The sequence below is a fragment of the Pagrus pagrus genome (assembly GCF_965226575.1).
Source record: "Pagrus pagrus genome assembly, chromosome: 3".
NCBI classification, from domain to species: domain Eukaryota; kingdom Metazoa; phylum Chordata; class Actinopteri; order Spariformes; family Sparidae; genus Pagrus; species Pagrus pagrus.
Window position 1 is genome coordinate 15,419,035 of NC_140187.1, and position 13,578 is coordinate 15,432,612.

The 13,578-nt window shown below is 41.8% G+C and overlaps 1 protein-coding gene across 2 annotated transcripts; it reads right to left on the reverse strand.

Moving 5' to 3' along the window:
• Positions 1-59: 59 nt before the first annotated feature.
• Positions 60-11,114, reverse strand: ddi2 (DNA-damage inducible protein 2). 2 transcript variants are annotated; one of them, XM_084347783.1, is made up of 11 exons: positions 11,003-11,114; positions 10,677-10,848; positions 8,620-8,749; positions 7,834-8,208; positions 7,629-7,755; positions 7,274-7,401; positions 6,560-6,688; positions 5,840-5,943; positions 5,510-5,702; positions 3,450-3,498; positions 2,525-2,624 (listed from the first exon to the last, which is right to left on the reverse strand). In XM_084347783.1, the coding sequence occupies exons 2-10, from the start codon at positions 10,812-10,814 to the stop codon at positions 3,488-3,490; spliced, it is 1,335 nt and encodes a 444-aa protein (XP_084203909.1). In that variant the 5' UTR covers positions 10,815-10,848; positions 11,003-11,114; the 3' UTR covers positions 2,525-2,624; positions 3,450-3,487. The 2 variants fall into 2 exon arrangements, with proteins under 2 accessions (XP_084203908.1, XP_084203909.1); XM_084347782.1 differs by lacking the exon at positions 3,450-3,498 and having other exon boundaries at positions 60-2,624.
• Between the last annotated feature and the right edge of the window lie 2,464 nt (positions 11,115-13,578).

Sequence of the window (13,578 nt, forward strand, 5' to 3'; positions counted from 1 at the left end):
GATGGCTTACTTAATCACACCTCACTCATTTACAGGAAGCAATGAATGAATTCACAGTGTACAAATACTAGTTCCATTTTATTTGCAATTTAAAATTTCATACAAGATAAAAGTAGATAATTCAATCTGCCTGAACATTGTTGGTATATGACTCAAATAAAGCCATTTGAATACTTGATATATGATGTACTGACAAAACATTTGACAGGCACAAATGGCCATAATCTAACAGATAACAAAATTAAAATGGGTGTTTTTAAAAAGATATGAACATACACACTATGATGATTTGACACAGAACAAAAAGGACTTTCTGAACAGGAGCTACGAACAGATTTGTAATCTACACATGGCAGAGCTCTCAAACTTCGGAGAATGATACATACAGTACAAGATACCTTCTCCGGTTCACATACAGAACCCAAAAAACGCCATCTACGATCAGACATCAACAAACACACTCGCGGCTCACTTGGCAACGGCCGTGTACGTGAGGGCTTCCACTTATCTGGAGAAATTAATTGTAAACGTGATCAACCCTTCGAAACCGCAGCAATTCCCACAACGTAGCTTCTCCGACATTGGGTTGTGATTTTTAAACTGAAGGGACGAATCAATATAATGCTTTATTTATCAGCAAATTGCTTCAAATATCAATATTTGTGCTGAATCATCTAAAGCTCACCAGACAGTTGATCTGAGATGGAGAGGAGTAATGCTACTCCATTCTGAGTTTTTCATTTTTTTTTTATTTTATTGATGCTCCACAACTTAAACAACAATAATCTTATGACATATCAAAGGGCAAATTATATTTTTTTTAATGTTTCAAGAATCAATCATACATTGGGCATTTAATAATGTGTCAATGTTGGACGAAAAAACAAGAAAAAGAAACCAATCTACCAAATCTCTAAAAACCAATGAAATGGGTGGGCACCCAAAACATCTGCATGCAAACACACCTCACATATCTGCAATATCCAGAAAAGTATTACCAGTTGTCCTGTTTGTTCTTCCCTGTGTTTATACGTGCTCCCTGCTCAGGAGGGACTGAGACATCTGGATCAGTAACAAGGTATAAATAAGACAGATGCTGAGTTGGGAGGCTGGGGACTCGTATGACTGGTTATGAGTCTAGGTGGGCACAGTGATACTGCGGGCTAGAAGTGCCAGCAGAGCTAGCTCCACAACCCCATGGGCTCTTTCCAGTGCCTCGGCAGCCTCCATGGCAGAAAAGCCCGCTGCCTGGATTCTCTGGATGTGCTCGGCTGGAAATTGTTCTATAAAGGGATGCGGAGAAGGGAGAGGAGGGGCTGGAGATGTAAGCTGGGGAGCCTGAGCGAGAGGAGTGGAAGAGGGGGACGAGGTGCTAGAGACTTCCTCAGGTGAGCCCACTGCCATAGACAGAGGGCTGAGGAAAGTGTGCTCAGTCTGGAGGCCGAGAGTGTCTGGGGTGTTGGTGCCAGATGCTCGTCCATCTGCGATCCCTCTCCCCTGCTGCCCCTCAGGAGGTTCCCTGAACTCCAGGTCCCCTGCAGGATCAGGGGGAACCTCTGGCTCAGGCTGAAAAATGCTGATGTTATTGGCTTCATCTTCCCCTCGACTATCTGCCCTCCTCTCCCCGCAGCCTTCTGGACACTGCGGCGGTCCTTGTCCTTCCACAGTCTCTGCTGTATCTCCGTCCAGATGCTCATCTTGGCCAGAGACGTCAGGCGCAAGACACTTAGATGGGCCCTCATCAGACACAGCAGCAGCATGGTTGGCTTTGGCATCGCTTGGTTCTGCACCGGCTGTGACGACAGTAGAATGGATAGGATGGGTGTTTTCGGGCGTCGGAGTGCGCGGTTCGGGGGCCACTTCGTCTGTTTCCTGTTTGAATGGATGTGAGGGGGAGCAGGAGGAGCTGCGGTTCTGAGAGTGAGCTCGGTTGTTGGACACCAGCAGCTCGTGAAGCTCCTTTAGGGCGGCCGCCAGCGAGGGGATGCTGTCGGAGCTGGAGCTGTGCTCTCCTTCAGGCTGGTCCCTCTCGGAGGACACCACGCCCTGGGACGCAGTGGGGGACTCCATCTCAACGGAGTCGCACTGGCTAGGAGCGCTTGGACAGGCTTCAGCGGCATCAGCTGTGTCAGTCTCAGTCGCCTCCTGCTCCATGGGTTGAATGGGGGAAAGTTCCTCTGAGCTGTTCACCACCTCGTCTGATTCAGCGTCCCCCTCTGTGGCTCCGTGCTGTACCTCACACCCCTGATACTGGGATGCTCTAGTCCCGTCTACAGTAGGGGTACATGTTTGGAGGACGTCTGTTGAAGGACTGGGTACAGGGGGCACTTTGGAGTTGCTATGGCCAGGCAGAGGGTGAGGGTGGACCTGATGAGGTGTAGAACCAGCATCCTCTGCTGAGCATGAAGGCAGAGGAAGCTCCTGGAGGCCAGGGTGGTCATGGCACTGCCCTGGTGCTGAGGCCTGCTCCATGGCGGCCGGGGCAGACTGAGAGCGATCCAGGGTCTGGGGCTGGCCAGAGGAAGGGCTTTGGGAAGGGGAGGTGGATGAGGACATTTGGTCTAAGGTTCTGGGTAATGTAAATGGTTGGGGCTGCCGTGAGGTAGTTTGTCCATCTGCAGTGTCTAATTGTAACAGAAAATACAACTGAGAATTAAACAGCTGGAATTTGTGTGGACCCAGTCTGGAAGCATTACTTTGGATAATATACATTTTAATAGAGATGCACCGATCGACCGGCCAGTGAGCGGAATATGTGTTTTGTTGCACCCGTTTTGTTTTGCAAAAGTTAAAGGTTATGAAATGCGCATTTACTTTGAGGATAGAGATCCGTTGTCTGAACGAGAGCAACAACTTTTTATTCCACTCAAATGTCAACTGAGGCACATTACAGACAGACCCCTTTTGTTTTACCTTTCACAATAAGAGTCCCAGATATACCAGTATACAAAGCGTAAATGGTAATAAGAGGGGGCTAAAATTCACTTAAACATTTCAGTGACGGGCCATTCAAATAGCTTACAATGTCTAATATTTAATAGTTATTTCATAGTCTGTGTTTTATTACAAACATAAAATCGAATTCTCCATTAAAAAAAGGTTTGTGTATGCTGTTAATTGTAGTTCCTAGAAAGAAAGACAATCGGAATCGGCAGGTCAAAACTTTTGAAAAATCTAAAAATTGGCCAAGAAAATTGCAATCGGTGCATCTCTACACTTAAATAATACCTAAAGGAAACAAACCAAAACACCAATCTCCTCACTTGAATACCTGCTGCACATATAGTTTGTTACTTTTTCCTTTTATATGTATTCATAATAAATACATGTATAAGTAAAAACAAAAGTACAACATCAATTAACCGATCCAGCAGCAAAATAACAGCAAAATAAAAGACAGAAATAGCAATGGACTTAGCACTGGCAATGGACTTGTGAATTTGCAGTACCTGGTTGGTAGGGCCCTCTCCAGCTGTCTCCAAATGCATCAGTGCTGTCCTGCTCAGGGGTTAGGGCACACACCACACACATCATGCAAAGGGACGGAGAAAGTTAGCAGTCACACACAGAGCATGCACCAACTTATCAGCCTTTTCACACACACAGAGATGTGAAAAGTGTCATCCAAAAACAAAACCTGAACCTCAGAAGGTCACGTCAGTACTGCATTTGATCAGAACCCAAAACTATTTGATTGATTCCTCATTTCTGGTGGAGGATTGCCTTATTCAACAACATGGACCACAACACCAGCATGAGCCTGAATTTACTGCAACTCCAATGATGCTGCTTTATGTTGTAATTCCATTTGCAAAGTGCAGCCATTACCGGACATGACCAGCCAATGGAAACAATAACGACGACTAAGTGCATCAATGGCAGTAGCACCAATGGTTATGTGAGCCTTAAAAAGCATTAAAGGGAAACACTTTCATGATTATGTTTTGACAATCATTACAAAATGGATAAAGCGACCAGACAACAATGTCTGTGACGTATTAATCCAAAAAATGAAATACCTGATCGGTTAAGAAACTTCACGTGGATGCTCAAATCATTTAGACATCCATAAAGCACCGATTATCTCCTTATTATCTGATACAGCCTTAAATGCTGAAGGAAAGGAAAAAGCACTGTTTGTGCTGTTTTACGAGGTAAAAATAATATTAATATGTTGGATTATTTTCCATAATCAGAGCACCACAGGCAGAAAGTCAGTCAATTAAGGGAACTTCGGATCCTTGTACCATTTTGGACCTTAACTATAAATTACAAAAGGCCCACAATGAAGTTAAGTTGAAGGGAGAACGTTTAGTCACCTCTGGTATAAACAATATAACTGAGTCGTTGACAAATATACATCACCTCACAGTACGTGACATCATACGGCTCAAACACTGAGATGATATGAAACCATCCAGCTACAATCGACCACTGCTAGCAGTCCACCGTGCTAACGTTTGGGTAGGAGCAAGCAGTGTGAATGTCAACTGTGCAAAGACAATTGTATATAACCTGACAAAAAATTCTTGTCATCTCATAATCATCAGAAAGCTATCTCGCAAATCTGAGGACAAAAAAGTGACCATAACAGTGGTCGCCATTTGACTGATACGACTAATGCCAAGTCCTTGTTTTCAACACACTGGGGGATGTTAATTGCAATGTTGATGGTATTATCATTAGTATGTCAACACCGTGGAGGCATTTTTAGTCATTGTTCAAGCATATACGCAAAAAGCATACTTTTTACATGCTGTATTTTATTTCACAAATACAGGATGTTTAAATCATGACATCAAGAATAAGACAAGTGAGATAATCTTGCTCATTTAAATAATGTAACCACCTACGTTTCTGCTGGCACGACACGTCCCTTTCAGTTTGTCTATGTAGGTGGCTTAAAGTGCTGTTCTCACATTCCTTCAGAGATCCATCTGCACTGTTGTCCGACAAACAATCTGACAGCGTTTTTCAGTCCATGCCAGACTACAATAAGACTCACTCAGCACTGCCGATTAGCACTGATGGCTCCATTAAGTGCTAAACGGAGGCATTTTCTCCAAACTCTACTAAATGTAGGTGCTTAAAAAACACATTAAATTACAACATCACAGTCAGCAAGAGCAACTAGAGATGAAGGTTTTAGCTCATTAACTTCATATAGAAATAGAGTTTCAAATCATAATAATCATCAATCAACAAGCAAAGAGCTAATCATGAGTGTTTCCCTTTAAGCCTAAAAAGCTTGATCTTAGCCAATCTCTGTATTCTTCTCTTATAATTGCCTGACAAACGTCTCCATTTCCTGAGCTCATCTTATTCTAAAGCACATCTGATTTGCTGAGGTGATGACATGAAGTGATCATGTGACTGAAAATTCAGATGACTGCATAAATGGGGTTGAGAGTAAGAAGCTTTAAGTGGCACATGCAAATGTGGTTCTACCTGAGCTGAAAAAAAAAAAGCCCAATCAAAAACAGGCTGAAGTGCCGAGATGGGATCTTACCGCTTTCCTGTATGGACCTCTGAAGTGCCTCTGCTAGTTCTCTGTCAGCTATCTCATCTGGACGGGCGTCTTCGCGGCCCTCTGCGCCGTAAGCCAGGCGGGCACACTCTGGCAGCTCTGCCTCAGATAGGAAGCGCGTTTCAGTGCCCGTGGTGCCTATTAGCAGCAAGTTCTTCTTCAGGTCGATGGAACACTGCAAGAAAAAGAGAACAAATAAAGCTCCCAGATACCCATCAATTTATTTTGCATTCACTGCACTGAGAAAGAAATGTATTATCTTATTATTTCCAATTCATTACTGTCCACTGATCAAATGGAAGTGGCTCACACCTGATGCCTCTTCAGCATATCCAGGCCGAGCAGCATGTCCATCGGCTGGTCCTCCAAGATGGAGAAAGAACAGGGAAGGAAGTCCCCCTCTATCTGTACCTGAGCTACATGAGCACAAGACAACACAATTTCAATTCCACTGAGACTTGAATATGGATGCAGTTGAAGAAGGAGATCAAGTTTGGGAAAATGATTCCATCTACTCTGAGTCAGACAATCCCAGACAATATTTTATATGTGCAGCTTTCAAAGGTGTGGCGAATGGTACACTTAGCCTTGCATAGCTAGGTTGTGGGTATCTACAGGAAATTAGAAGACAACTTCTCTGCCAGTGGGTTTGTTAAACTAGTACTGAGGGCATTTGTTGAGCCCCTGTCACACATAGTTCCCGGTAAATTACTGGGATATCCTTTCAGATATCGCTAGGGATTTTCACTATTCACACATGCAGCTACATCCGGGAACATTTCCATCGTGCGCCTTTTCACACGTTCAATATGAACCTGTGATTGATTCTGTTACTTTCGAACGTAACTCTTGACTGCTCATGCCTGAAATGTTACTGCTTCAATGCACAATACAGCTGCACTAGCATTTTTGCTGAATTCTACCAGTTCTTGATTTGGGAAGTTGGTGGTACAGATGTCCCTGAATGTTCTCGAACATAGAAACTAGTGTGGACTTGTGTTGAAAAACAAAAAACAAAAGCCTGACACTCACCCAAATGAACTCTGCCTATGATCTTCTGTGTACCCACTCCCTTTGCAATCCCGGCCCAGCGACGGTCCACCAGCCGCATGATGTTACAGCGCTCAGCACACGCTTGGCTCATGATGGTCATCTGGGCACCTAAAGAACAAACAACACCAGGCTTTACAAAATCTGAAAATGCATGTGCAATGAAGACAGGAATACAATGCTGTGTAAATCCAAATAGTACAATAAGGACATCTTATTTCTGAGCTCTGGGAAGATGTGACTGTTCCAGATCTTGGCTGAGTCATACTGGTGTCATAAAGATTACAAGTGTAATGAGATCATGTTCAGACTTCAGATATCCAGGAAGAGCTTCTCTTCTGCTGTGTTGAAAGTACCTAACTGAGGTGGGTCTAGCATCTGATTAGGATGGCTACCTTCTACTGACTTATATGCAGTTTTACTGTAACTTGTATCTTATTGTAACAAAAACAAAACAACTATAAAGAGTCGATTAGAAGAATAAATGTTAGTCACATGCTTGTATTATATATATGTAAATACTGACAGATCCGCAAATCAGAGAACTAAACGTGTTGTTTATCTTTTTTTTTAATATGTTAAGCCGCAAATAATAACTAAACCAACATGTTGCACAGTGACATTTTTGTTGCACTTCTGTTAATGACCACAAAATTGAAACCAAGACAAGTGCCATCAGGATTTAATGCTCATTACCTGAGTCAACAAAAGCTTTCACAGGGTGCCCATTGACTTTGCAGTTAATGTAGAGCATGACCACCTGTCCAAAGCTTTCTGGGGCCTCCTCCATTGCAATGGTCATGTTTTCTTCCACATTGTGCTGCCTGAAATATGCACAAGCCCAACAGTAAAGGTGACAAAAATGAAACATACTGCTTAAGCTTGTTGGACAAGCTGCTATGCCTTGTCTTAGTGCTAAAGAGTAAAGTTGAATACATCACATTACATTATTATCTAACAAATTATTATACGACAATATCTGATTAAAACTGAAGCTGCACCATGCTGAAGATGGCAACTCAACGAAATCTATGGTCTACACACACCATACCTGATGTCCTCCTCAATCTTTGCTTGGGCGTCCAAATCAAAGGGATCAGCAGTCAGAAGTCTGATCCTCTCTTGCTCTCTCTTAGCTCGATCCTGCTGTTGCTCCAGCAGCACTTTGGTGAAACGCTCTGAGGAAAAATAGACGGTTACACTGACATGACACAGGAGATGATAAACATAACTCATGGCATCTCTTTTCTGTTTACCCAAGTCTCCGCTGAGCAGGGCCTCAGCAAGCGGCGGGTTTCTCTCCTTGAGGAGTGAAAGCTCGTGTGGATTGGATAATAGCATCTGCTGGAGTAAGGCAGGGTCATCCAGCCCCTGAGGAGAGGAGCCACGAAAGGCCGTTGGTGTGGAAGATTGGGCGGCACGCGGTTGCGGTTGCTGCTGCTGTTGCTGCTGCTGCTGCTGCTGCTGCTGCTGCGGTGGTGGCGGCTGCTGCTGCTGCTGCTGCTGCTGCTGAGGCGGCGGCTGCTGAGGCGACTGTGATGCCTGTTGCTGCGGCCTTATGGCACCACGTTGACTGGTTGAAGAAGAGGTGCCGGGGACCGTGATGGAACGAAAGTCAATATGGGGCAGACCTAAAGAAGACAGAGGACAAAGGGTGAGAGGTTTGCATTTACAATAGCTGATGCATACATAGTCTTTTTATAAATAATGCTGCCTTGTGTCCCTAAATATAGAACTCTGCTTTTTTAAGATCAACACTTTATACGTTTCACTTTGTGTAATTTGCACTTACTTTCTTCATACTTTCAAAGATTAAAATGCAACTGGCCAACCCCTCCCAACACTGGTCTACAAGGACCAGTAATACAGGTTTGATGAATGTATTTGGCTGTGAAACAACGTTGTGAATGTAAGCAGCAGCTCACTCTCAAAATGTGGAGTAATGAAATAAGCAGCAACTGTTACTTATCACTGGTGTGCCTCTTTTTGAGCTCAAGTCAAGTCAACTCATAACGTTCTTCTTGAGCAAACACGTGTGTTACCTGGGAAGGCTGGCTGAGTTGGTGGTGGCCTTCTGTCAGCTTGCCTGAGAACCACCACATCTCCATCCTTAACACCATAATTCCCCAAGGCACGAGTGGGGTCTTTTAGGGGCTGTTCTACATATGTGATCTGTTCATGGAAAAACAAAAGAGTTTGATTAAATGTCATCATACAGAAGATTTTCAGATTCTTGCTTCCATTGTATTTGGATATTAAGATTATCGAACCCACGTGACTGGATAAACAGAGCATGCTCAACACAGACAAGGTATTTCATTAGATCACAATATGCCGCAGTTGATAGGACTCTGCTTTTGTGCATGGTTGATAATATAAATCTGCTAATATCTGGCCAATATTTATCGTGCATCACTAATATTTGCCTCCAAATTGTAGCGGCGTGGAAGTACAAAGTATCAGAAAATGGAAATACTTACATGAAGTACAAGTTCCTCAAAATTACACTTAAGTACAGAACTTGAGTAAATTGTACATTTACATTTCATCACTGATTATTCTGAATTTTGAAACTTACATTTTTACCCGAAATGTATATCAGTTTCAAATAATGATTACTAGAGCCCGACCGATATGCCATTTTAGCCGGTATCAATATTAGGGAGGGGAAAAATAACTCAGATATCAATATATTGGCCAATATACACACATTTTTTGGGGGTGATAAAAATATGACCAATATTCATTTGTAGTAAAAATGAAACTCTTTGTGTGATGAGCGATGCAACTCGTAGTTGGAGTGAAGTACAATTTACTCGAAAATTGTTCTTAAGTAGAATGTTGAGGTACTTTACTTTTACTTTCTGCTACTTTAAACTTCCTCTCCACTACATTCACTAGAAAAATTTAGTTACTAGTTCCTTTGCAGATGCAGATTAGTCAGTGTTTATAGGATATTAATTGTGACGCGTTACCAATCAGATATTGTCGTGGGTAGGACATCGTGTGAGAGGATGCTGCATCAGAGGCAAAGCAGCACATTTTTAAATTGGTTTATCTTATTGGCAATCTGACAGAAAAAACACAGATACAGATGATTGGAAAATGCCTGATTTCGGCCCTGATAATCGGTCTACCGCTAATGCGTGATAGGCCAATATTGGCCGGTGATATGGCTCAGGCTCTGACGATTATCGTCTCCTTGATTACTAATAATTGGTATCTGTATTGGCCTGAAAAAACACATCAGCTGATCCCTATTAATTATCAGAATAGTTGCTTATTCATTTTATTAAATCGGTTGTCGACCAACAATCAATTGATTGATCAGCTTTACAGCTATACATAAATTATATAACATAAACTACTGTCCTGAAGGCTTTGACAGAGTTGGATGTAAGCCTGTCTGACATAACCAGAATAAACTACTATAATTAGAGGCTTTGCAGGGGGAGTATTAAATGCATGGCCACAGTCTGTGTGTTCGGGTTATTGCGTAACGTATTTGTGTTTTGGACTAGGAATTAAAACTTAAAAACTCTATCAACTCGTTAACGTGACAGTTTTGCTGTTTCTACTCTATTTCATCCAGTCACTGTTCAAACAGCGTGCAAAAGGTTGGGTTACATTAACATGTCATTGTGACCATAATTAGCTCGTGTCTCTGTCAAGAAAACGTCCCCCCATATCTTGAGATGACGTTAGAAAGCAGTTAGCGTTGGTTAATGTGAGTTATGAGGCAGACATGTAACATTAGGCCTTTTAAAGATGAGAATAATTCAGCTACTCGGGTTAACTTCATGTGACCGTTAGCCTGGATCGTTTCTGTGAACTAGTCAGACAACAGTTAGCTAGCTTCGTTAGTTTTCCATTGGGTTGACTTTCGGTCACGTTGATGCCACCCACGGATAGCGACGGCTGTTATTTACTTTCATTTACTGCTGGCGACACATGTCTGTTTGTCTGTTGGTGATAACCAAAGTTTCGCAACAACCCGTCCACGAAAACAGCAAAAGTACGATTCATGCTAGCAAGTCAGCTAGCTAGTTAGCTCCGTTAGCTCCCTGGCTACCACAGCTAGCCCTGCCTGGGGTCTTACCTGAATTTCCCCTGCTGGGATTCCTGATTCCAGTTCACAAAGTGCTACAAAGTCTCTCAGCTCCAGCTCCGGGGACACATCGAGGGCGAAGGTGGTTTCTGGGCGATCCCTCGGCGCGCAGAAAACGGTGACCAGCATCGCTTTTTTGGGGCAGGATCACTGGACAAACCCGCTGCAACAGAATGCGGTTAGTGTAGTTCCTTGTCTCACAGAGGAAAAGCCACTTATTCTTCGGATTTTCACAGTTTAAAGACGCGTTTCAGGGGGAAATACGTCAAAGAGTAAACTAGTATCACAACGAAAGACAGTGACTGCTTTGCACTTACTGGGTAAAAGCCTGATGTGACAGTTTCTCTTTTAACAACAACTAAACAACATCAAGTATTGCTCAGTAGTGCCGCATTTCATCCGGCTTGTTTTTCGACATGTCGCAGAATTTGCAGTCGTGAGTAGTTTCGTCTTCTAATTTTAAAAACTCATTACCACCACCTAGTGAAGAGTCTGGGAATCACACACAGCCGAGACAAGACAAGGCATAATGGCACTTGAAATAATTATTACAATGACCATATTTTTTATTTTACACTCACACAAAAGCCCACATGAATTATCCAGGATATATAAAGCTGCAACACTGGCCTTTAATGAAAATATTACTTTAAAAGATGTGTTATATATATATATATATATATATATATATATATATATATATATATATATATATATATATATAAATTAAATCAGCAAGTGTCAGCAGTGTCTTTGTGTAGCACATTTATAGCCTACACAAAATACTTAATGTAACTCATCATTCAGCAGGAAATACAACATAAAACAACATTGATCAGGACAAACATAAACTTAAGAGAAACAAAGAAATAAAAACCTTTAAATACTTAAAGCAACATTATGTAGAAATTGGCATTTTGTGCAGTTTGGCGCCCCCCACAGTTTCTGAGTGCGACACCACTGACTCATGACGTCATAACAATGTTATGTGTTGAAGTAAACATGTACGTAACTAAAAAGTTGCATAGTGCAGAAACAAGTGATAGGAGGGCGGAGTGGCTGATACAGAGACACCATTCACCCTATTACAAGACACTGTACCATCAAAAGGATTCTGAAGCTGATATTTTAAGGTAAAAAAGTTACATAATGTTGCTTTAAGATATGTATAGATACGAGTGCATGGTGGATAATAGTGAGCACAAATAGGTTCAATCAAAGGCAGTGGAGAACATTTTTAACTTTGATTTAAAGCAAACCTATTATGCTTTTTGTTTTTTTCCTTTCCTTTGGTGTGTTATATCTGTTCTCGTGCATGTAAAAGGTCTTAAAAGTTAAAAAGGTCAAAATCTGCAACCAACGGAAGCTCCTCTCTCCCACAGAAAACACTGCTCCTGAAACGCCTCGTCAGTAGTGCCGCCTTTAATTCCGTGACTTTGTGACATCACACCATATCGCAAATTTGTGTAATTAATGCCTCACAGCTAGTTTGGCCTGTATGACTTGATTTAGCAACGCTGCGCTGTTGTTGTTAGCAGTGCTGGGTCATGCATGTGTGAGCTGACCAATCAGAGGAGACTGGGTTTCGAGAGGGGGGCCTTAAAGAGACAGGAGCTAAAACAGAGCGTTTAAGACAGAGGGGGAATACAGAGGGGCAGCACTGGACAGTATGAGACAACTGATGGATTTTTTGAGCATTAAAGCATGTAAACCTATTCTAGTAGTAACCCAAAATAAAATGATGAACTTGAAAATAAGCATAATATGTCTCCTTTAATGGTAGAAGTCAGGGCATCCCTTACATCTTCTATAGGTTTGTTGATGCTCTGTTCTGTAGTGTAACTAAATGTTGCTTCTCCATGTTCAGTTTGGACTTGATTGTGGCTGTTACTATAAAGTTTAGCTCTCAGCCAGTACATGATTTTTTTTAACTTGTTTTTTGGTTTTCAGAGATAAGCACTGAATCCTAGCCTTTCTGCTCCAGTGACAATGATGAGACATGATGGGAGAATCAGTTAATGTAGTTTCTTGCTCTTCCATGATAAAAGTCTACGTATTTTATTGTTTTTTGATTATAAGGTTACTTACTTACTAAATAGGTTACTTTTGTAGTATTTCAGGTGAGTTCAATGTCTACCCGAGAGAATATGGGAGGTGCACATTCATAATCAAACACTGTCGCCTGCTGTCTGTTTCCCTGGATTCACTCAGTTTTAGTCTTTTGTCTGAACTTAACAACAGGAAGTGCAAAATGTCATACTAACCACATAGTAACCTAATTTACTCCATGCAAATGTCACTGCTACATGAAACATAAATCAGATCACATCCTCTGTTCAGAGGGTTTTTAATCTACTTGAAATCTGGTGCCAAAATAACAACAACAAATAAAACAGTGTCTTTAAATAGTGTTTTTAAATAGTGTCCGCCAGTGACAAATACTTTGTTTTTAATGGGAAGAATAAACTGCTCAAGTCCTGCAAACATTTTATGTTTTCAGAGTGGTGTAATTGACCATGATTGTCTTAATGAGAGTCTTAAAGTGTTTTTACATGACAACCATCCCTTAGCTGATAATGGTGACCTTCATACAGATTTCCAGAAATACACATTTAAAAAAAGACCACGCTAATACTTTCTCTTCTTGTAAGCATGACGCTTTCCACACACCCAGCTTTGAACACTTACCGGTCGAAGAGTAACACATTTTCATCCCAAAACAAATGATATTGCTTTCATCTGCTATATCCAGAGGTCTACTAGAAACATAACCTCGTGTTCACTCACCAAATGGTGTTGATCGCGCGCCTTACAGAAAGTTTGGGGCTGTGACCTAGAGAAGCTTAGAATTTTATTGTGAAAGTTGACGAAATCTACAAACTATTGTAGTTTA